Below are 25242 nucleotides of genomic sequence, written 5' to 3'. Positions count from 1 at the left end.
CATTTTGAGTATTTGGTTTAATAACATGAGAACAAGTAATTTGTAATTCCAGTGGGCCTTAATAAGTATAGAATTAAATGATCTAAAGTTTCTTGAAGATGTATTTAAGAGTGTTAACATTAAGCTGGAATGCTGTCTTAATCGCTCTCATTATCTTTTATGTTAGCTATTTTTATTCCATTGCATTTGGAAGACGCCAAGACACATTAATGGGACACGATGATGCTGTTAGTAAGATCTGTTGGCATGACAACAGGCTGTATTCTGCGTCGTGGGACTCTACTGTGAAGGTTTATATACAATTTCTAAATTAAAATGTTTGGATAATACAAATATTATAAGCCATTCAGCTCGCTGCTGTTGACGTGTTGTCACTTTTTCACAAAGTGTGAGTGACGTATAAGGATGTGGAAGGTTACTGCCTGTGTTTAGTGTGTGCACACCTTAATATAAGAGGACGTTTTCCTGAGTTTGTCCTGTGTGTTCCGCTGGGGGGTGGGTGGTTCATTAGACAGCGGACTTAGAGGGAAACATACAGCAGCCCCTCTTACCTCACGCAGCTACGGAACTAGCAGTTGATCAGTAAATACCAAGTTAAAGTGGAGAATCACTGTAAGGCAAGACATTGTATTTAAAGTCAGAACACAGAAACACACAGTCCTTCACCATTACTGACGCAGGACCATACTTGGCCTTTTCTTTGGAATTCTGCACAACTTTATTGCATAAACCACAGCAGTATTCATCCTCTTTGGTTTCCAATTTGCATTTATATAAACAGAAAGCAAGAACCTAAAACCACTAGAATTTCTTCAAGACGTTTTCATCATTTCTGTGCCCCCGCCTCTGAGGGGGGACATTATTGTAGGTAAGTTTTCTTGCCTACGTGTGATTTCAGTAAATTTTTTTGGTGACTTGCCTTTTTGAGTTTTCTCAAAACCTTAATAGACATAACACTTCCGCACTCTGATTTCTTTAGTTCACACAATACTTAAGTCACAGCAGCAAGTGCAAGAGACGGAAGCAGACACGGGTACAGCAGACTCTCGGGAAGCACGTGGTGGCGGGAATAAAAGCTCAGGCATGTGGCAGAGGGACCGAGCCTCACGACATTTCATTTTGTTGGCAGCTGGGGAGTTGGTCAGTCAGGAGAGTTCTTCCTGCACGTGTTAGAAATGCTTTTATAGTGTTTGCAACTACCTTCTGCAATGGGTCCCGTCGTAGGTGTGGTCCGGGGTTCCTGCAGAGATGCCAGGCTCCAGGAGACACCAATTTGACCTGCTGGCCGAGCTGGAGCACGATGTCAGCGTGAGTACCGGCAACAGAGCTGCACGGGAGCCCAGCTGACCCATCCGGGGTGGTGGAGGTTCTTGGCTTCACTTGTGTGTTTACGATCTTTTGCTTTGCTTACTAATTTTGCTCATCGGAGGGGAGAGCACAGGCAAACTCTCAGCTCGTTTCTTGGAGCTCTTTGGGCTTCCAAGTCTTCTTTGTCTCTTTTCCCCCAGTTTGCTGTTTCTTTGAGAATTAGCTACCGTCCAGCTAGACTTCCAAAAGACCAGTGTCTGAGCACGACGTTGAATACCTGGGTATCCTCACACTATCGGGGCAACTAGATGTGTTTTCTGACACCAAGGGTGGAAAGGGGGCCCTCTGTCTAAGGTGAGGACACCAACCTGTCTGCATGGTGCGTGCAGCGGGCGCACAAGCCTGGCACCGCGTCCTGTTCACCCGCTCTGTCTCCACGAGGTCACGGCTGCATCTCCTGCCGTGGCCTGCGGTACTACTGCCTTTCCTCTGAGGTTGTGAACTGGTGCCGAATCTGCACGGTCAGCAGACTGACTGGGGTTGAGACATATTATTTGCTGTGTAGTTCAAGAAGGGCGTGCGAGGATAACCCCGAGAGATGCCCACCTCCCCAGGTGATCGTGGAGCCGCTGTGCTTCAGGCAGTCCCTGCTACCACTTATTACTCGTGGAGTCGTCATTCTGAGACTGTCAATTTTAGGCTCTTTTGAAAAGTGTTATGTTTACCCCAGCAATACTTCATTGTATTCACTGGCATATGAAGAATTTCACTTTTAAATGAATTATCATTCAGTAGGTGGTGTTGAAAGAATGGGCTGGGGAAACGCAGCTCAGTGACCATGATTCTAAATGGAGTACCGTCTGTCTTCTCTTCTAGGTCGATACAATCAGTTTAAGCGCTGCAAGCACACTGTTGGCTTCAGGCACCAGAGAAGGCACAGTGACTATCTGGGACCTCACTGCAGCCACCGTATTGCACCAGATTCCATGTCACTCAGGGACTGTATGTGATACTGCTTTCAGCCCAGGTAGTGTTAGCCTTTTTAATACAGCTAACACCAGGGGAACTGGAATTATTATTTTGAAATATATAATAAGAACATAAAAAGCAAAGCACTGTTTGCTGATAAAAAGAGGTTTTGCCTATGGGTAAGGCTGCTTCATGGTAAAATACGGTATATGTGGTATTTGTATCAGAAAAGCAGTATCAGGTACTGTTCTTAATTCCTCACCTCACTGGAGAAATTAATTTATAAGGTGTAAATGAATTCACACCAAAGGGTCATCGGCCCAGTGTCTTAAAAACAGAAGCGTTTCAGGGAGAGGCTAGTCATCGTTGGTTAACTACAACAAGCAGCTGTAGCTCAAGCGAACATTTGGCCCCTGGATTCAGCAGTAAAATCTCAGGTTAATCTAAACCACACTTGTGAAGCCGTAACCCGTATCCACGTTCCGCCTTGTGTTACAGACAGTCGCCATGTCCTCAGCGCAGGAGAAGACGGCTGTCTAAACGTCGTCGACGTGCAGACAGGAATGCTCATCTCTTCTATGACTTCGGAAGAGCCCCAGAGGTGCACTTTCTCGAGTTACTCGTGGTGAAGACATTTATGGACGGGCTCACGATCACGGCGCAGGGCCTGCTTTGGCCCTTCCTTCGTGACCAACGATGAAAGGATGATCTCTGAATCCTTCTTGCAGGTGCTTTCTCTGGGACGGAAATTCTGTTTTATCCGGGAGTCAGTCCGGTGAGCTGCTTGTCTGGGACCTTCTCGGGGGGAAGATCAGGGAGAGAATCCAGGGCCACACAGGTAAGCTGTCTGCCTGCCGCTGACCTGACTCCACCAAACCTGCTTTTCCCACCAGCAGACGAGCCCTTCTCAAGCAGAAAACTCCCCGTGTGTCCTCTGTGCCGTGGACGTTCCCCTCCAGATCCTGGCGGGGTTGAGACATTCGACTCCAGAGTGGAAGTTCTTAGCTCCCACGTGGAGAATTAAAAGCCAAGTAGAAGCTCACGTGCATTTAATGCATGCACACGGTAGGAAGAGACAATACGGAAGTAATGGAAACGGTACCAAAGTAATGAATCAGTGGAAATGAAGTCTTCCTCCCACAGACCCCCCCCCCCCCCCTGCCCCGGGCCTCATCCTGGGAAGACTCTGCAGCTGGGTTTCTGGAGATGTCTCACATTAGTGAAGGATGCGCTGCTGTGTGCGTCAGCGTTCTGCCCGTTGGGTTTTCACTCTGCTTACATTTGCACGTCTTCCTCTCCTCTCAAGCACTTGGAGGATTTATGGTTAATTCTTGTAATGGCTGTGGTTATAAGTATCTACTGACTGCCCACCTTCACTCTCTTCCTCCTGTCACTGTTGTGTGTGGTTATTTCTTCGTAACATTATACATTGAAGTGACTTGTCTATGCCTTTCTTCCCCAGCTCACAAGCTTTAAATAACACTTTGACTCCTGATAGAAATGGAAGTAAACCAGCAAACTCACACCAATTCCCTACTTCTCTCATCTGCTGCCTGACTTTTGTCACAGGTGTATATAATATTTGTATTCTGTTCTGCAATTCCCAGTTGCTTTAGCTTTACATTCAAATAGTTTCTTATTCCTCCCAAGTTCCTTGTACTGAGTAGTTATTCTGAGTTCATGCAGATTGTATTATAGGACGAGACCACGTGGTACCTCCTGGTCAGCTCACCCCCTAACCACACGTCTCTTCTCGCAGGTGCCGTAACGTGTATGTGGATGAACGACCAGTGTAGCAGTGTCATCACGGGAGGGGAAGACAGACAAATTATGTTCTGGAAATTGCAGTATTAAGTGCCTTTTCCTCGAATATTATTGAACTCTATGTAATGCTTTTTTAAACCAAACTTTTAAACGAACTGGTGAACGTGCAATTATAGTAGAAGTCTTACCACATGAGAAATTTGTGGTTTTAAACTTTATAAATCATGGTGACTTCACTGAAAGCCATTAGTTGTCATGCTCTAAGGCAGATGGAGATGTGGCAGTACTGGGGAGAAAAACGTTAACATTTGTAAGGCAGGTGGTCAGCCCAGGATGACCATGGTCAGAAGACAGGTTTGGGTGGCAAAGAGCGTAGCTAAGAGATACTAAACCGCTGGGGAAACTTCCCAAAAGCACTGAACAATTTAAGGACTTTCCAAGAAAATGTGAGTATGCTCTGCTGCCGAGGCACTCCGTTATGTCTTCCTACTCGACACAATTGCTGCCCGCTGGGTTTTGGGACGTGTGTTTCCACAGAGTGCTTACTTTCTATAACCGCCTGGCCCCAGGTTCTAAGAACCTGGGGAAGGATTAGCAGCTCTTGGGAACGGTTTATTTCATTATAGCTATTAAATGCCCATCTTTTCTATGACATTAAAAATATTTTTCTGTAATGAAAGCAGTTTTCATTTTCTCATTTAAATGATTTATTAACAAAGTACTGGGTACTTCAAGTACTGATCCTTCCAGAAAACCATACTGAGTACCGTGAACATCCTCGTAACTATCTTCAGACCGAAGTCCAGATAACGAGGTAGAGAATCAAACTGAGAAACGTGCTGTGCTTGGCTTTTCTGAATTTCGCACGAGGTAAGCTGTGAAGCAGTAGCACTGACGACCTCTGAACCACAGCAAGTATGCGACGTAAGATCTTTGCACCGTTTACAAGCCCTGGTGTATGTTGAATGTTAACTATGACTCGGCCTGGGTGCCCCCAGGGAAGCAATAGGCTCAGTGTGGTCCAGCTTCCCGCCTGGAGGCCCTTCTCCCGACACTCAGGCCCTCTCAGGACAGAGGGGCTTTCCTCAGGCTCCCGGGTGGCGGCCGCTCTGGGAGCTGACTCTCTCCCACAGGCCTAATGTTTCCAATGACGCAATAACAGACAGACTAAACTCTAACTTTATTTATACATTTTCAATTAAAATAGAATAGTCATAAACCAAAGAGAAGGAAAAACAAATCAGGATGAAGTGTCTCTGTCATTCTGTTTGCAGGGAGGGGTCAGGAAATGGAACAAATGATAGCATTCTAAGGCATCCCAGAGCAGCTGGGTTACATGTAAGTGCCTAAAACCAGGTCTTATCCCACTTAATCTACACATGGAAAAGAAGTCAAAGTTTCTCCTATTGAGCACAAGAATTTTTACATTACATATATAGTGATTCATTTCTCAGAAAATGATACTGGTAACTGAGAGAAGTTTCCATTACACAAGGACTAGAAAATCTCAAATGCAGCTAAGCAGCTGTGCTATTGCTCAGCACGTACCGTTACACTGCTCTGGGCTAGTGTCCGTTTAACAGAGAACTGCATTGGGGGTTTGAGAAAGGCAGCAAGAGTTTGGCTTTTATTCTAGAGGCTTAACGTTGTTATGGTGACACTCCAAGCATATTAAGTAAAGGCAGTTAAAACGTAATGCGAGTCAGTACAGTCTCTTGCAGCCTCCATACACTGTATAATAATGCTTTACATGGAATGAAACCAGTGTTACTTAATTGGTGTTTTATACAAACAGAACTGAAAGAAAAAAGTAATCATTCTAAATGTACTATGGGTAACAGTAAAAATGCACATATGCCATAGAACTAAAGTGATATGAACAGCACTACCTGATACCCAGGACTGAAGGTGACTGGTTCCAACAGAGCTGAGCCTGTATCAGTCGGTCTCCAGTAAAGACACTAGTCTACAAAAGTAAGTCTTTCAACTGTAAAATCAGGATAAGGCTACAACTATCTTGAAGTCTGAACAAGATACCGGATCAGACAGTAAGATCCCCAGCCCTGCTGTAAGACAGGAAATACGCCTGCTGGCTCCTAGAAAGCTTCATGTGCATAATAGAAAGGTACGTTGCCAGAGATGTAAACGGGAGAACTTGAGTGAAGTTTCCACTGCGCCGCGGCTTCTAAACCTCAGGAATGGTGTGATCCATCAAGCTTTTCATAATGCTCGGGGCCATCCTACAAGAGAGTCGCTTCTATTAAATGCCGAGGAAACTCCAATCCAGACTAGCGCTGTTAGCATCAGGTTGGAATGCGGGGGGAAGGTTTTTTGTTTTTTTTTAATGAGTTCAGATTTAAGGAAGGGTCTCAGGTAATCTAGTAGTTTGCAAAATACCCAGTGTGAAAAGCTATCTGCATCTTGGCTAGTCAAGTTAGATAAGATACAGAAAAGTCCTTGTTTCTTTGTATATCAAGGCTGGATAGTTAAGAAGACGACAATGCCACTTGTTGGCAGGAAGTGGGTGGGAGCTATTACTGGTTTAAGAAAAGTGAGCTCTTGCAGGATCAGCCCTGACAACTCTCCCCGCCAAGACCCCAAGAGCGGCTAGCTGCATTCTGCCCAGAAGCTGAAACAAACCATTACAGGTGGTATGTTAATATTTTAAATTCTGTTTCCACATGCAAGGTAGATTCTGCAAGAAGAATTCTACGCTGGCTGAGCCAAGCCAGAGTGTAAAAGCTGCTGGGCAGACAGCCCTGGCCGCCCCCTTTCTGTTCTCCCTCCTCAGCTTTCCAGTCCCATTCCTGAGGACGGACAGCACACCCCACACGCTTTGCTGCCTCCTGAGATGCTCCCGGGAATCAACCCCTGTGCCACCAGAGAAGCCCTGGGGAACAGTCTTAAGAATCCGCCTGCCAGTTCAGGGACACGGGTTTCAGCCCTGATCCGGGAAGATCCCACATGCCACCGAGCAACAAAGCTCGTGTGCCACAACTACTGAAGCCTGCGTGTCTAGAGCCCCGTGCTCCGCAACGAGAAGCCGCCGCAACTAGAGAAAGCCCGCGCACAGCAACGAAGACCCAACACAGCCAAAAAAAAGACTCCCTCCAACACCCCACATGCAAGAATTCTTCATGAACCACAAGCAGGTGTCTACTGAGAGGAGGAGCTGCAGGCAGACCATAACTACGATTTCACTGAAAACAGATAAGAGCCTGCCCACCCCTGCTGTGTACCTTTTTCTACTAGGAAACATCAAAATTTAGGAAGTGGATTTTATTCCATACTTGGGAATTTGTGAGGGGTCATCCTTACCAACCAACTCCTCTGATTTAAATCATTTACTTCAAATTTCTAGATAATGCCAATGTCATCTCTTAGGTAAAAAAAAAAACCCAAAGGTTTGAGAATTACAAGAAGCACAGTGCTTCTATGAGGTCACGTGAACGTAGCATCAGGTTGAAGAATTTGTCTACTTACCGTTTAATAATATGTTCAAATATAAAAGCAGGCATGATTGTAATAGTAACTACATTCCCAGCTGTTGACAGTATGTCTGCGATTTGAGAGTCCTGTTGAAAACACACAATGAAAATTAATTCTACTGAGGCTTTGTTAAATACATATAAAACTGTTGTTGGTAAAAAAAAAATATATATATATATATATATATGTCCTTTGAGGTTTTGCTAATGCCTCTAAAATCCCGACCCTTGGCATTTATAGTTTTTCTAGTTTCTTTACCAAGTTTCAATTCAACAGAACCACAATTTCATGAGTGGTAACTGCTAAGTAAACCGAGTTGAAAATATCAGCCAACAAATCATTCTTCTCATCACGTACGATCAAATCACTGTCCCCATATACAATGTTACCATAGCCCCTCGGCTAACTGTATTCTTAACCCAGGTTAATGAAACGAGCAGGTCTTAATGAAAACCTTTAGACCTCAAAATAGTTCTATTTAGGAATATGTGGAGGGAATAAACCATAAGAATGAAGTACTAATCTGAACGTAAACTATTGCGCATTTCCTACAACTCCTGGATTGAAAAAATCATTCATCCATCCAGAGTGTCCTCAAAATCTTCAGTGCTCAGGTCTCCACGGTTCTAGGTCGAGGGACTTCAGAGATCTAGCCTAGCCCCTGCCCCCCACTACAGAAGCCACAATTCCAGGTGGTAGCCCCAGCGTGAGAGCACGGCCAGAGGCCAGGACCCCACTGAATTTCTACAGGTTGGTCAATAACAGCACCAGTGAAATAGACAAATGAAAAAGACGCTTTTGCTAAAATCAAACTGCAGCAGAGTGAGTCCTAAGTTGTGCTCCTGACCTTCAGTCCAATGACGTTCTGTCCGTTGACCTCACAGATGTTGTGTTCCGTGAGAAGACCGTTTCTAGCTGCAGAACTATCTTTCACTATGGATGTGATTTTTCCATTTTTAAAGACAAAGCCAACATGTCCAGTACTGTCCTTATGCATGGTAATTGTCCGTTCAAAGGGCCTGTAAACATAATGGCTTCAATTAAAACTTTAATTCCAAAGTAAGCATTTTCATGGCTCTCCATTCTGACATACTGGATACTTTGTCACGATAAGCTCACTGTTTCCAATGAGAGCTACTTAGTATGTCTGGCACGGATTTTGTACATCTTAGTGCAAAAGATGACTTTTTAAGAAATCCTCTCCATGACGGTTTGCCTGCCTTACGATTTCCTTCTTATAAGCATCAAAGACTTAACCTTCGTGAGTTTAGCAATATGCTCTTCCCTTGAAATTACAGTACTCGCTGTAATTTAACATGAAGACAGGTTTGAACAAAAATGAGTCTTAAAAATGAATTTTTATCTTTTTAACTTCTTAGGAAATACTTATTTTGTTTAGAACCTTTAAAATATTTCTCACATCTTGATTTCGAAAACTTTATAGAAGATATTTTTGCTCTGTTTTAGAAGAACCACAGAAGCAGCGAGACGGAAGTTCCCCAGCCCCTTAGGAGAAAAGGTGGTTAAGACGGCCGTGTGCTTGTGTGCACCGGCCGCCCGCCAGCTGCACCTGCCCACTCTGCAACTCTGCTGCCACGTGACTGCACAGGTTTCATGACAAAATACGAACTGCACGTTATAAACTTCACAACAGTCATGTCTTCGTGTTAGTCCAAGTTACTTTTTGAAATTTTCCTTAGATATAAAGCAAAGGTGGCATTCCTCTACAAAATGTTTACCACCTACCACGTGTGATATGGAAACACACAGGTAGATAAAACAAATTTAAGACGAATAAAGCCCCTAAAGCTAACAATGTGATACAGGTCCACCCTCAACGCCCATGTGGCCGGGAAGGAAGCCCGCAGTACGTGTGCTGAATGTTTCCAATATAAATAAACGCTAAAGAAAGCGTTCATCCTCCCATCTGACAACTAGAGCCTCATCCACCCAAAAGGCCAGATTGGGTTTCCTGAACCTGCAGACCCCGTGGAGTTCTGCAGGGGCCCTGCACCACGTGTCTACCCTGAGCAGGAAACCGGAAAGCAAGGCTGAGACGCCTGCTTAGTTACCTTTCTATCCTTCTTTTCTATTTTCTAGAGAAACAGATTAAGAAAGGAAAGTGACTTCTTAGAGGACCGATTTCTATAAGCTCTGAAATAAAGTGTATGCTAAACCAGAATGCTATTTTTAAAAAGTCAAACTACGTAAGAAAAATCTGCACTGCACAACTGCAAGGGTAGAAGGCTAATCAGAAACATTTGATCATTTTCTGCAACAAAATATTACATTCACAGAATCTTAAAAGCCCAAGAAAAGGAAAACGAGTCTTGAGTGTCCCCGTGGACTGTTTAGTCAGCTCACCTGTCACGAATGGTCATAGTGATCTTCTCTCCAAAAGCCTGCTTGAGCACCTTGTGTGCTCGGTCGGAGCTCCAGCCAGCACAGTTCTCCCCGTTGATCTGGAGCACCTGGTCCCCGAATCGCAGACCAACCAGCGAGGACGGAGAATTGGCCTGGACTAGCTGAACAAATATACCCTAGAGAACAGGAAAATCACCGGTCATTTACCGCTGTTACATGTTTAAAAGTGCTGGAAAATTAGGAACCAACTGGTTAGGAATCTACCCTGTTTAAAAATAAAAAAATTACATGAGTAAGTATGTGTCATTATCCCCAAGAACGAAACTGAAAATTTTATCAAGGCAGTACCCTAAGAAATAGGTAAAAAAGTGAGATCTCAGTGGTAATTTCTACCTCAAATCATGACCCACCTGACCAACCTCCATCACCCCCCCCCCCATCTTGGAATAAAAAGACTAAGGAAAATAAAGTCAGATTACTGTAATAAATGTAAGCTTCTATGAGTCTGATAAAATACCAAACAGGTATTAGCACCTGATCATTATTTAGGGGGAAAGGGAGTAAAGTGTTAGAAGTTGTGTGATTTCTCTTACAGTTTAAAAAATGATAGTCTAAGGTCAGAACTCTACCTTTTGAGCTGAAGAATTCCTTTGCCCACTTGCTAAATTATGCATAATCACTACGATTAGATTTAACAGCCTAAAAAGGTGGGCACATTCAATACCATTCCAGTTAAAAGAATCTCCTATGAAGTAAATACAGAAAACTCAAGTACGAGTACCTGAGAACTAGACCCACAGGGATGTTTTTACTTATGTAAACTCTCAATCTCAGATGCTGAGCACAATATAAATAAGTAAGCATGAAGGAAAAGGAAGCATGGTAAAGCATCAATACGAAAGCATTCATAAGGCTGGATCCTTTCTCCCGCCTTAAGCTGGGGCAGACATGATGTCACATGTCTTACACTTTAGGGCAGGGCCTGAAACTAGGCGGCACCCAGCAAAGTGGCTGGACCAACGAGCTTCAGTCAAGTGGACAAACCCACTGCAAGGATAACTGCTGTGGGGGATGGGCTGTGAAGAGTGTGGTCTCCTTCTTTAGGACAGAGGAAGGGGCAGCAGTGTACTCTATTCACCGAACAGGAAGGGAGAGCAGAGAAGTCCGAGCTTCCCAGAGCAGCAAGCTCACGTGTCTTGCACAAGCCACGAGTGTGCAAAGACAAACACAATGCCCTCAGCCACCTTCCGCCATGGGCCACACCATCCTTTTCTATGTGCAAAGGTGGTCACACTGAGCTAAGAAGACTGAAAAGGAATCCAATACATAATGCCTAAACCCACAAATCGGGGTGAAGACTCAGCACATCCTCGACATTCCTGAACGTTTCCTCAGAGTAACCGGGTTTAATTTCTTCAGTCTGGTAAGGTGAGAGGCAAAAGTAACTCTAAAGTACTTTTGAAAGTCACTGTTGCCTAGAAAATGCCTCATTAAACCCAAACTGAAGGATGGAAATAACAGACCTGTAAGACCACATTACAACAAGTTATATGATCTTTTAGTTTAAAAACACACATCATAAGACCACTGATTCTCACTGGTCAGTCTTCCCTTAACTTTCTCATGTGTTGCCCTATTTCAATGCCAGAATTCTACTTGTATAAACTGTTAATGTTTACAGGCAGACTAGTCAACTTTATTCCAAGAAAAGGACTCAAAAAAGAAAAAAAAATTTCATTCACAGTAATGCTGGAAGTCCCAACTCTGCCTCTTCAGAACAGGGCGGCGTCTCCAAGTGGAACGTTGGATTTAAAATACTCTCGATCACAGAGCACCATTAAAACTAAAGCACCTACATTTTAAATTATTCTAACGTTGATCACTTAATAATAGACAAATTCAAATAAACAGTACAAAATACTCACATTATCTATGGATTTAAGCCTGAGCCCGATTTTTCCATCTTGATCCTTACACAAAATGACTTCCCGAATCCCTTGCTTAATTTCTGCTCTGCGGATTCCAGTATCATTACCAGTTACAGGAGCCACCATATAGTTCATGCTGGAAGCTCTTGCTACCAACTGCTGACAGAAACATACACAACCTGTCAATATTTAGAAACATTCTCCCTGAAAAACTCTAAAATGGTAAGTTACTTGAATATATTCAGTTGTGGTTTCCCAAAATGTAATCTGAAAATTATTTCCTTCAGATAAAATTTGATTTTTTGCAAAAATGACTTTTTTTTTTAAACTAATTCTTCAGGTAACTTATTCCCACATCTATGTCTCCAAGAGACTCTCTCTGCTGCCTCGTGAATTCACTGGCATCTATTGCATGTGTACTTTGGCTTGTCTTCAAGCCAAATTATCCTTGAATGTTAAAAAGGCCATATCATACTTTTGAAATTCACTCAGCATTTTCCAGAGGGTTCTTTTATATGGCCTTCTTCAACAATCTTCAACAATCTACTTACGCTTTCAGAGTTTCTATAAAAGGGGAAAACTTCTTAGCTCACAGCTCCACTGTGAGGATGAAAAGTGCATGTTATACGAGTGCTGGCACACACAAGACAGTCAAATGGTATTTCTCGTCCCCAGTGATAAACATCTACGGATTAACCAACTGAACAGACACACCAAACAGCCCTAGAATAGCTATACTAGGGACTCTGTCAGGTACCATTGTTTCAAGTTCCTCATTTTTTCAAGTTTTCTTGACCAAAATCAGTTTATTGTTTTAAGTGGACCCTTTACCCTCTACCAGAGACAGTGAGGGAAGAGCTTATTACCAAGGCTTCTTAATTGGAATCTATCATAAAAAGCTCTGATCTACCTAATAACTGTGATGCTCAGAGCAGCAATGATAGGGAAAGAGGAACCTCAGTTACACACATACCACGGACTGCAAATTTTTTCGTTCAGAATTCATGGTAATTATGATACCATATTCCAAAGTTGATGGTCTATCGGCGTAACACACAGAGCTATACTACAAATTAGAACACAATACCAGAAAATGTAACTTTTGAAGAATTACAAAAAGTCAATGATTATAGCTATAAGAGCACAGGAAAATTAGGTAATAGGATAGAAAAAGAAAAACTTAAGCAAATGAATTATTTCGTTTCGCTGGAATATAGGACAAAAAAAGGAGCAGCTTTGCAGCGGCCTTGCTTTTGGAAAAGAAATCTTCATTCTTTCCACCAAGTTTTGTTAAGCACTTGCCTAGTATTCTTACTAAGAAGACCACATGATCAACACCACGTGACCTCTGCCCCCTCCTGCCAAGGGCAGCTACGAGGCTGCAGGCCACCTGGCCCTGACTACCCTTCCAATGCCAACCCCTCCAATGCCATCTGCTACCATGTTCTGCCTTGTCTGCCCATCACCTAGGCCTTGTCTCTCAGGTCTGCCAAGTTCACTTCTGCCTGAAGGCTTTCGAGTTCTCTGTCTGTACTGACATATGTGGCTAGCAAAGCCTAAAATACTTACCATGGTTCCCTTAACAGAAAATATTTGCTGAACCTCAATCTTAGGAAGAACTGCATCTTTTAAGGGAAACTATAAGGAAGCATGTGGATATACTGAATGGTCAGAGGAGCAGGCAGCACCAGGTATAAGCTACTGTCAGCTCCGAACCCACCCTAGCTGGTGCGGCTGGGGCCTGACCATGCAAATGACACACTCCTCTGCCGGGGGTTTCTGGTTAGCACCCAGCACACGCGGAGGAGGGCAAGTGTCTCGTTCCTCCTGCCTGCCCCCTGCTGCTAGCAGCACTGCCTCAGTCTATCCCTTAACGCTGCTGACAGCAGTTGATTCCGTTCTCCAGATTTTACTGACACTCCCAGGACCAGCCTCCCTGGTACAACCCGTCAGAGGCACCAGTACCCACAGCCAGCGTCCCCGCCTCAGGTCCAGGTCACGGGGCTCTTCCACCATGCCTGTCAGCTCTGATAATTCCAACCTCCACCCTGTGTAGCGCCCCAGTCCTAGGAGAAGCAGCTACCTTCTGCAATTACATCTGTGTTCCACTTTTGCTTTTTTAAATTCTTCAACCTGTGTGATTTCTTAAGTTATCTCTGTTGAAAAATCTAGTGTGGTTTCTATGGTCCCAACTGTCCTGACTCATTTAAGTTTTTAATAAATATTTGGTGAATAAATAAAAGCCAGGTACTGTGTTAAGCACTGGGGTCATGGCAACAACACAGACATGGACCCCATCTTCATGAAGTTAAGCATTTACCTATAATTATGACAAGTGCTATAAAGTACTATGGTCTTATCGCAATAGTCTTAACAAAAGACTGAGATACACTATATTTAAGCTGAGAACTTGGTGTCTAATTACAAGGAACTTTAGACTTAACGTTAGAAGATTATGAGCAACAAGAAGGTATGACAGACCTGTATTTCAGAATGACGAGTCCAGCAGCAGCCTAGTACTGTTTGATATAAGAAGTTACTAGAGGAAAAGTCAGAGACTACTATAATAATCTAGGTTACAAGTACAGGAACCCTAAATAGGGTTATACCAGGACTGGAATGGATTACATGAATAGAAGAAACACAGTAGAAACAGAATCACTAGGTCTTTAACTGACTAAATGCAGAAGATGAAGGAGAATGGACCAGTCAGAGGCATCTGAATCTTTAACTCCTAATAAATTAGAAAAGCGGCCATAGCACATAAGTAGACTACATAAAAAGCGATATCTAGAAGGCAATCTAAAATCCCTGAGAAGAGGTCAATGCTAAAGTTATACATTTGTGAGTTAGCCACAGAGACGAGTCAGCTTATATCTACGTGTAAAGTATGATTTCACATAATTCAACATCACACTATACATACCCCCTGACTTGGTGCTCCAGGGACCACGGCCATATTTGCACGCATTTCTTCTTCATTTAAACTCAGGCCCATGTACTGAGAGAGCTCCGGATACAGTTTAGGATAGAGATCTAATATAAATGAATAAATGAATAAAGAAAAAACATTGATAGAATACTCAAAAACTGTTGTTATTATGGACTTTTACTTGTGTTAAAAAATTACATTTAACTTATAAAATCTAAGATGGATTTAAATTAGCAATTTGGAAAATCCCACTCTCTCTGTAATGACAAGTAGAAATGGAAAATACAGAAAAAGTTAAAGATGAAAGTAAAATAAGACATTTGAACTGAAACCTCAGATTTCACAATATTCAAGAGTAGAAATAATTTTTCCAAATTACCTTGCCTTGCCTTTTTCTTAAACCTATTTGATTAGGAATTTTGTAAACATACCACTGATTCTCCACTTAAGAACAACGGACCAAAATGTACACTGTCCAGTCAGCTACCTTTTAAATTCATTCAGTAAACACAGCTATGAAATGATTCTTCTGAACTACAAAAAAACTGAAAGCTTGTAAATTTATTTAGTGTCGTATCGTTTTAGGAATGTGAAAAGCACATACCAATGAAATCTTGGAAACAGTACATTTAAATACTGACAGTATTTAACCGAGTAGCAAAGTCAGATACTATTTCCAAAAGCTCTTTTTGACATGCTTTGTGACTTAAAATGAATTTTCTAAAAGAAACAATGTTCTAAGATGACAGGCCATAAAAACCCATTGAACACTCCTTTTGTATCTTAAGTCATGTTACTTAAGGGTTCTGTCCTGAATCCCTATGAACTTAGAAGGAAAAGGGACCAGGAAGGAGGATATGAAACCCGGGGAGAGATTCCAGGATTTGGGAAGTTCCCTCAGAAGGAAGCACCTGGAAATTTCAACTCTACCAACCCCCAAGCCCTGCAAAGAGAGGACAGTTCAGCCAGCGAGTTCCATTTAACTTAATTTTCATTAAGTCATAAAACACACCCTCATATTCACAGTTCACCTTCTTGATTAAAGGGTTATTTTTTGAAATGAACTTTTTTTTCTTCTTACTATTAGAGCTTTAACCACCATTTCATGCTGTATATGTTAAAAAAAAAAAAAGAATCTTGGATTCCCTATTTCAGCAAAAGAAGGCTTAACAAGTATCTGTGTTCAAGGAGAATGAACCCAAAGTATAAACCTACTTCCATCTTGAGAGACGGGAGCAGAAGCTTCAGATAGAATCGCTGGATTGGCAGGGTTTGCAGAAAAGGCAGCTTGAGCCTGAAAAAGAAAAGAAGAAAATTCTAACACCAATGCTATACAGATACTTAAACTTGTTATATAATTTATAAGTTAAATCCAGTAATTCCAAAAAGAAACTAAAACACTTTAGTTTTATTCAAGAAATTTTAATTCCAAACACTTTCAGCAATATATTTTTCAAAGAAAATCCACAAATCAAAAATGTATTTCATGTTATAAATATTTAACACTGTCGTATAAAACGTGACTTAGCACCATTCTAAATATAATCAATATTTCACAGTGCTACTGCAAATTAATATTTTCAAAATGCATTATAAAATGAAGGTTACACACATTACGTTTTCGTTATTCTTTTGCTAATTAGTCTAAGTATCTTATTTACATGTGAAAAAAGCTTAACCGTATTTATATAAAACGTCATATATCAGAAAAACACCTGAAAATTTAAATATTTATTAAGTTACTTATATTTATTTCGCCATTTTAGCATATCCCACTGAAATAACCTTTATCTACATTTTAGCAAGTATGAGAAAGGGTTATGTTATACTAAATACATAAATAATACAAACTATGCAAAACACATACTGTATCACTGACATAAAAATGATGGTAAAGTAATGTAACTTATAACTGTCAAGCTTGCAGAAACTTTGACAGTGCAGTGCGCACACAATCAGTAGGACTCATGCGCAAGCATGCCAGGAACTCCTCCCAGGGCTGCCTTTGCAGCCTGTGTCGTTTTAAGTATTCCACTGAAGGAACTCGTTTTTCCTTTACAGATACATCTGACTTTCTAAAATAGAGACATGTCACTGGTTGGCAGTAAGTTGTAAGATCCATCTCTAATATCATTTTTTACTTAGTCAGAAATATGTCGATTAGGTAATGAAGTTTATACCTACATATCAACCTAGCACTGAAATTAATGCTAAGAGTAGTCCCAAAGATGCTTAGAGAGAGAGAAGCTTAATTAAATAAGGAAAGTCTACAAAACCACTGAAGGTACCTCACTCTCTGGATTGTAAATGTTCTGATATGCTTGTTATTGAGTCATTCTTTAATATTTACTGTTTCATAATCTGTCACAATCTAAACAAATAAAATGCAGCATGAAAATCTTTATAATTTTAAACATATCCACAGACTCAAAGTATGCTGAATTATGAAAATTCTTTCACCAACTATCAGCTAAAAGGAGCTAGTGGCCAGTGGACTGCTTCTTGGCTAATCTCTAAGAAAAAAAATACTGTTCAGCACTAAAAAGAAATGAGCTTGCCATGGAAAGACATGGAGGAATCTTAAATGCACATCACTAAGCAAAAGACACCAATCAGAAAAGGCTCCAACTATAGGACATTCTGGAAAAGGAGGGGGGAATGGACAGCACAGAGGACGGTGAGGGCAGTGAAAATATTCTACACGACACTACAACAGTGGCCATATGTCACCACACATCTGTCCAAACCAACAGAGCGAACAACCTCAAGAGTGGACGTCAAGTGTAACTCTGGACTTGGGGTGGCAGTACTGTGTCAGGGCAGGTTAATCAACGGTAACAAATACACCGTGCTGGGGAGGATGCTGGCAGTGGGGAAGGCGGGCACTGTATGCACTGTGTAGGTGGAGTCGGGGGGAGGTGCATGGGAGGGGTCACTGGCATGGAAACTACCTTCCATTTAATTTTGCTGTGAACCTAAAAACTGCTCTGAAAAAATAGAATTTACTAATTTTAAAAAGTTGATCCTTTTTTACACTGATCTATTATTTTCTGTTCTTTCATTCACTGCTATTGTTCTCATCCAAGGAATACTGAAGTAAGAACATATATAAAAAGCTCTCTGCAAAGTTATGTATTTACTTACTATATATTCTGTAGTAAAAACAAAAGAAAGATGGTACAATAAGGGCTTAAGGACTATAAGCCATTAAATGTAGCACAGCATTTCACACATACTTGAAATCTCAAACTATTTTTTCAATAAAAGGGTGGGAGGGGGATGGCGTCTGGAGGCAGGGGGTGTCCCACGGAGCGCACAGTTATGCCAGAGCGTGTTGTTTCCGCCACTACAGAAAGCATGTGGAGACACCATGCTCATGGAGCCACCAGTGTCGATCTCTGCTCACTGTGACAGGAAACTAACGAAATCACGGTTTCTTACCAGCTTATTCTGCACAGGTGTGGCAACCACAGGTTCCTCTCAAAGACTCACAGGGGACAGGGAGGTTCAGGGACTGTATGATACTGAAAGCCACAAGTCTAACGTTGATTGTAAGACAGTTTACAAAATGCTGCAATTTAGTTTTGCCGTGGTATAAAAGGCCAGGAGAGGAGAAAATGACCACCACCTTTACAGAGGCATCTCAAAAACAAAAGCCCAAGTATCACCTACCATAGAAAATGAAGACAAAAAATAAAACCAGCCCCAGACTGCAGTGGCTGGGTTAGGAATCTTTTAAAATCCAGTGAGAATTTAAGAACCATCTGTCCCCCCTCCTTACGTGCTGTTATATCTCCAGGCAGCCAGCTTTCTGCTCAGGACATAAAAAGTCTTCTAATGGAAATACCCATATGATTTGCCTTCTCCTTCAAGAGGTCAGCCTGACGTAGACTACAGCCCTCTTTATCTTCCAATCCAACATTTGCCAGTATCAACTGTTTCCTTCTCTTTCCGCTGCTCTCAAAATAAAAAACCTCTGCTCAAAGTCTACTATGGTTAATTTAAAGTTCAATTCCATCAAAACTAAAAAAAAAAAAAAAAAGCACGAAAAGGAAATGAGTCATTTTCTCAGACCCATCTGCAAATCCTATCACTTAGTGCCCTGATATCACATTAATGGCTTAAGTGTTATTCTTGAAGGGTAAATATTTCAAATAAAAGCTTTTTAAAAAGAAAGTGCCTGTCCAGATGAACTTCGTGGAAATAAAAACCATGAGAAAAACAATGACAAAATACCAAAGAAAAAAAGAGATTTCAGATGACCGAACAGTCCACTTAAAACGGTCCGGCACCAAAGCCTTTGCAGCTGAACGGATGTCAGCGATTTTACAAACCACCCATCAACATCCGCAGGGGCGCCATGATGGAAAGCAAGTGGCCGTGACCCCCCCATTTTTATCCAATCACTGCTACACGGCGAACAATTTCAGCTACACATTTGTCACTATTTTTGCTGGGGGTTTTTTCACCCTAAAAGGGCCAACAATTTGCCTAAAAAACACTTGTATTCTTGTATTCTTCTCACAAGTTTCTAATAAACGTTTTTCTGTTCATTAAATAATTGTTAAGCAGTAAATCTCATTTAGAGTAAACTGAGGTCAAGACCTCAAGTAAAATGATCTTTAGGGGAAGAAGCTTTGAAGTACTAAAACAACTCAAAATGAAAGAATTTCATCACATTTATCATATCAAAAAGATTTCAGCAATAAAGAAGTATAACAGGGAGCTCAATCTGTCTTGTCAAATTAGAAGAACAAATGACAGCTGAAAAATTCTGACTTTGAGAGAACAAGTTGAAAGTAAACTGGAAACACGATGGGTTCATTAAATACAATTATCTCTAGTTAAAAAGAATAGAAATTTACAGAACTGCAAGAATTGATCCCAATCGCAAACTTTCTTCTTAAGCAGAAGCATCTACCTTCAAAACTAATACTTACATAAAGGAATACAAAAATTTCTGACTTAATGAAATTAGAAAAACTGTACTAACACAGCCACTTAGAGCAGGAACAAGTAAACTGTCTGCTGCTTACATTTAAAAAGAAACAAATCACTACACTTTCATTGTGCATTTACACTACTACTCTTCCTAAAGCAGCATGTACCTCCCTATTTCTATGATTTTTAACTTCAGAGAAGACAATTATGTTAAAGACTTGTCATACCTGAAAACCCAAAAGAACGTACGAATTTTAAACAAGACAATGAACGTCTAAGAAGTTGGAGTATATTTTACCAACTTAAAAATGTATTTAATTTAGGGCTTCCCTGGCGGCACAGTGGTTGAGAGTCCGCCTGCCGATGCAGGGGACACGGGTTCGTGCCCCGGTCTGGGAAGATTCCACATGCCGCAGAGTGGCTGGGCCCGTGAGCCATGGCTGCTGGGCCTGCGCTCCGCAACGGGAGAGGCCGCAACAGTGAGAGGCCCGCGTACCGCAACAAGAGAAAAAAAAAATGTATTTAATTTAAACCTTAGTTATAAAACCAAGCTATCTTTGAAGAGTTTAAGTCCCGTTTCAAAGAAATAATAACCTGTACCCATTAATCCACAGTGAAATGAAGAAGAATCTCTAGCTTTTCTAACTTTTTAGTTAGAAAAACTTTAGAAAAAATTGAAGTTTATAAAGTGTTAAAACGGACAAATACATCTACTATTTAAGTTTCTTACTTCACTTCACCTATAACCAGAACGTATGGCAGAGTACACGGGGAAAAAAAAGTACTTAAAGGACTTAAACATACCTGAATCACCTTGTCTACCTTCAGGTCTTCAAGAGATGGGTACAGAGACATTTTTGCAGGATTTTCCTAAAGAAAAAAAAAAATTTCTACGATTCAGATTTTATTGAAATTTCAACAGTACATGCAGCCAGCAACATACACATAAACGTGTATAAATGTTTAACACAAGAGACATTTAATTTGCAAAACACATGGGAAAATATGAGCGTGCAGCTATACTAAAAACTGCTGGCTGATGAATGGTTGCCAAACTACCTCTCCCTCCCTTCTGTGATCAAACTACATCCATTACAGATCTTAAACGTCCCTTAGTAAAAAGCCCCTTGATTTCTGAAGTTTAGAAAGTCAAAGAGGGGCTTCCCTGGTGGCGCAGTGTTTGGGAGTCCGCCTGCCGATGCAGGGGACACGGGTTCGTGCCCCGGTCCGGGAAGATCCCGCGTGCCGCGGAGCGGCTGGGCCCGTGAGCCATGGCCGCTGAGCCTGCGCGTCCGGAGCCTGTGCTCCGCAACGGGAGAGGCCACAACAGTGAGAGGCCCGCGTACCCCCCCAAAAAAAATAAAATCAAAGAACGATTATGTGACTCATCTAGCTTACACAAGGGCTTGGCAACTGAGCCAGTATTATTACATCCTTGTAACAAAAATCTACAACAGCTCATACGTGTTACCTATGTATAAAACCTCTATTATTAGGAAAATATATATATACACATATTACATAAATATGTATATGTAAAAGAACAATATACACCAACTGTTATCAAGAGTTCTATCTTTAAGAGAAATGAATGAAATAGATGGTAAGGGACTGAGGGATAAGAGGGACATTTTTATATTTTAAACATTCCTATATTGTTCAACGATTTTTAGTGACCATGAATTGCTTTTTGTAGTAATTTAAAACACAATTCTCTAAAAGAATTACAGGGATATACACTCCAAAATTTTGTTTAGCTGTTTTGAGATGAACACTTCCTTTAAACCCAACAAATCAGAATATATTCTAAATTGGTACAGCGTTTGACATATCAATTTATTACCTGCCAATCAAAATCCACCCATAATTGGCTGCTCTGTGGAAATGGAGATGGGCCCTCTAATTATCTGCTCTTCTGCCAGGTGGCAAGATACTGAGCTCTGTCAGCAGAGGAAGCTGGAGGCACACCGCAGGAGAAAGGGTTTTTTCCTTTCTAAGTTCCAGTGTATGGCTCCAGCCAGGCGCCAGCTTGGAGCAGCCTAAGCACCCAGCTCCCGCAGTGCACAGCAGCCAACCGTCCCCAATACTCTGTCGAGCACGTTCCCAGCAATGGTGTCACCAGCCAGGCATCCCTCATGAGTAGCTTTCCCTAGCACCCCCTTCCTGTGGCTTGCAGCGAGTTCCAAGGTGCAGCACCCCAAAGGGAGACTTATCCAGGAAGTCTGGTATCTCAGCAACTTCACCGTCCATTGAGTGACGGCTGCACTCTCTCCAACAAAGCCTGGATCCCGATACAGGAAGAGGACAGCTCATCCTGGGGCACTCTATCTCAGCCCTGGGGTGAGCAGACACTTAGTAAATGTGCTCTTCCTGTGTTCTTTAAAGTTCTCTTTACTTCTGACTGGCCAATCCCTGTTTCTTCAATCATGGTATCGTTAAAAATTCTGTACACTAAACTTTCACTGTTCAAATTACTATATGGTTTCTGTCTCCTAGTTGGATACTAAATGACAGTTCTTTTTTAAATTGATACACTTCACATACCACAAAATTCACTCTTTTAAAGTATACAATTTGACTGTTTTTAGTACATTCTGAGCTGTGCAACCGTCCCTATCATCTAATATAACATTTCCATCACCCCAGAAAGAAGCCCCAGGCCCACCCATTCTCCCATCCCTCCAGCTCCCAGCAAGTATGAGTCTACTTTCTGCCTCTCGATTTGCCTGTTCTGGACATTTAACTTGGAATCACAGGACATGTGGCCTTTTGTGTCCAGTTTCTTTCACTTAGTATAATGCTTCCAAAGTCCATTCATGCTGTAGCAAGTACGAGTACTTCACTCCTTTTTAATGGCTGAACAATATTCCATTGTATGGACATGACACTTCTGGGTAGCAGTCGATGACATTTTGGGTGGCTTTACACTTTCTGACTTACGAACGATGCTGCTAATAATGCTAATGAGCATTTATATCCAAATCTGTGTGTAAACACTGCTTACCTGTCTTGGTATACAGCTAAGAGTAAAACTGCCAGCTTATATGGGCATCCTCTAACTTTTTGAGGAACTGAACTGGTTTCTGAAGTGACTGCACCACTTTACATTCCCACCGGCGCATGAGAGGGTTCCAGTTTCTCTCTATCTTGGCCAGTGCGGTTGTCCCTCGGCATCTGCAGGGACTGGTTCTAAGAGCCCCGCTGCCCACGCCCGCACACGTACAGCCTGTGAAGGCTCAAGGCCCTTACGTAAGACGGCACAGCACGTGCCCGCTATCGTCTGCTGTTTATTACAGCAATCCTGCTGCACGTGAAGCAGCATCTCATCGTAGTTTTGATCTGAATTTCCCTAATGACTAATAACGTTGAGCATCTTTCATGTGCCTAGTAGCTATTTTATATCTTCTTTGGAGAAATGTCTATTTAAATCCTCTGCCCATGTTCTTTCTTTTTCTTGCCTAATTGCCCTGGGGTAGAACCTCCAATAAAATGCTGAATAGCAGTAGCCTGATACAGTTTTGAAGAGGAAAACGGGGCCTAGGTTTGTGGATAAAATGCAAATTCTTGAGAAAGCACAATCAAACATGGCTTAACTCTGTTAATCCGGGGAAACAAAATGAAGTACCTTTTGTGTCTCAAAAGATCACTTCCCTAGAAGCTTTCTCCTTAAACACATTTTATTTAAACTTTCAACCATTTTATCGACATCATAAACACAATCATTTTAAATTCACTGTAACTAATGTTGACCAGTAATCCAGGTGCTATTTCCATGTTTGGTTCTGCCACTGGTCACCTACAAGATCCCATTTTTCCTCATGAAAAATGAAATGGACGAGTGGCTCATTTCAAAACTCACCGAGTAGTTTTCTCCATTTTTTTCCCCACAGCAGCTTTTCTTCAAACTAATATTAACTGAAGTTGTCTCAACAACTCTGAGGTCACTCATACCCCACACACTCAGGCCAAGAAAAGAAATGGGCTTTCCAGAATTTTTTTAAAAACAAATATCACCCCAACTTACACTTTTTTAAAAATTTAGTTTGTTCATTTTAAGTATGTTGACCTTAATTAAATCTCACCACTCTTCTAAAATACAAAGGATTCCTTAATGTTTTTACTTCAAACTATTTCTTGGTCTCATTTCATCCAGTTTCTTTCCAAACATTACAACATTCCAGCCACAAATGACTTGCCATTTCCTACCCAGGTCAAGTGTTTCTGTGTCTCCACATCTTTATAAAAGCTTTGTCTTCTTCCTGGAATATTCTCCCAGGACTTTTCTATCAACATCTTAGTCAAGGTGACTTCTGTGAGGTCACCTTTGATGACTTCAGTCAGACATCATTTGTTTCTCAGGTCAGCAGTTTCACTCTGCCTCTCATCACGGCTGGTTTATGTTTAACTCCGCTACTTGAGATCAAGGCCCACATTTAATTTTTTATTTATCTAACACAATACCTTATCCTGACAGGAAACAACTGTTTATCAAATATTTTAGCCAATAGTATCAAAATTACAGTAAACAAGATATGGTTAAAACTTACTGGAAAGTTCTAATTGTCTCACCTTGCAAGTCTACTACTTTGTTGGGTTTGGTTTTTTTGTTTTTTGGGTTTTTTTTGCTTTGTTTTGTTTTTGCCACATCGAGCAGCTTATGGGGTCTCAGTTCCCAGAACAGGGATTAAATCCAGGCCAGGGCCATGAAAGCCTGGGATCCTAACCACGAAGCCACCAGGGAACTCCCAACAAACCTACTACTTCAAACAACACTGTTAAAAGCGTTCCAGGAAAATAATAAATGTTTGTATTATTTTTCTTGAAGGACTCCATTAACTCACTTGTATGGTATATTTAAACCTTTGACCTAAAGCTAAGTGTCAAAAATACTTAGCCCTGGGGACTTCCCTGGTGGCGTAGTGGATAAGACTCCACGCTCCCTATGCAGGAGGCCCGGGTTCAATCCCTGGTCGGGGAACTAGATCCCACATGCACGCCACAACTAAGAGTTCACATGCCACAATTGGGAAGACCGCATGCCACAGCTAAGGAGCCCATGAGCCACAACTGGGGAGCCTGCCTGCCACAACTAAGACCCAGTGCAACCAAGTAAATAAATAAATATTAAAAAAAAAATACTTAGCCCTTTTTGAAGAACCACAAGGCTACTCTTGAAATCCTTTCAATTACGTTTGGAATTTCAGAATGATCAATAATGAGATTTAAGAGAACTCTGAAAATAATTCCATTACATCAGTGTGAGAATTCCCATTTTACTCTCACTTAAAACTCTATCAAACACTATGACTGTACCAACTAAAGACAAAATCTCTTTGCAGGCCTTCTCTTCAGCCGACGGAGCAATCAGTGAGAAGGGAGAGCTTACAGCTCTCACTGCTCCTGAGATCAGTAGGCACCACACCTTTGCCATGTACTCTAATGGTCTGCTCACAACATTCCTGACAAAATAACAACTTTGTTTCATTGGTCTAATTCCTGGGAAGAACTGGTGCTCTTCACTGACCCCTAAACCCAGGCCTGGGCCAC

The 25242-nt window shown here is 41.6% G+C and overlaps 2 protein-coding genes across 5 annotated transcripts in view; one reads left to right on the top strand and one right to left on the bottom strand.

Annotated features, from left to right (window-relative positions):
* NSMAF (neutral sphingomyelinase activation associated factor) overlaps window positions 1-4897 on the top strand; it is a 61175-nt gene extending 56278 nt beyond the window's left edge. For all 3 annotated transcript variants that reach the window (XM_059994680.1, XM_059994679.1, XM_059994678.1), the window contains 6 exons: window positions 167-290; window positions 1225-1308; window positions 2185-2335; window positions 2776-2878; window positions 3006-3115; window positions 4037-4897. In XM_059994680.1, the coding sequence (XP_059850663.1) occupies window positions 167-290; window positions 1225-1308; window positions 2185-2335; window positions 2776-2878; window positions 3006-3115; window positions 4037-4131 (667 nt within the window). In that variant the 3' untranslated portion in view covers window positions 4132-4897. The remainder of the gene's footprint in view (window positions 1-166; window positions 291-1224; window positions 1309-2184; window positions 2336-2775; window positions 2879-3005; window positions 3116-4036) is intronic.
* Window positions 4898-5202: 305 nt separating this feature from the next.
* The window catches only part of SDCBP (syndecan binding protein), a 31738-nt gene continuing 11698 nt past the window's right edge, over window positions 5203-25242 (bottom strand). The window contains exons 2-9 of one of the 2 annotated variants that reach the window (XM_059994682.1): window positions 20500-20565; window positions 15970-16048; window positions 14749-14858; window positions 11820-11981; window positions 9895-10070; window positions 8378-8549; window positions 7525-7616; window positions 5203-6281 (exon numbers count right to left, since the gene is read on the bottom strand). In XM_059994682.1, the coding sequence (XP_059850665.1) occupies window positions 6227-6281; window positions 7525-7616; window positions 8378-8549; window positions 9895-10070; window positions 11820-11981; window positions 14749-14858; window positions 15970-16048; window positions 20500-20550 (897 nt within the window). In that variant the 5' untranslated portion in view covers window positions 20551-20565 and the 3' untranslated portion in view covers window positions 5203-6226. Of the gene's footprint in view, window positions 6282-7524; window positions 7617-8377; window positions 8550-9894; window positions 10071-11819; window positions 11982-14748; window positions 14859-15969; window positions 16049-20499; window positions 20566-25242 lie in introns of those variants that run through there. The other variant, XM_059994681.1, reaches the window with a different exon arrangement.

This window comes from Delphinus delphis, chromosome 17, assembly GCF_949987515.2.
Source record: "Delphinus delphis chromosome 17, mDelDel1.2, whole genome shotgun sequence".
NCBI lineage: Eukaryota > Metazoa > Chordata > Mammalia > Artiodactyla > Delphinidae > Delphinus > Delphinus delphis.
This window is presented reverse-complemented; position numbering and strand designations above follow the sequence as displayed.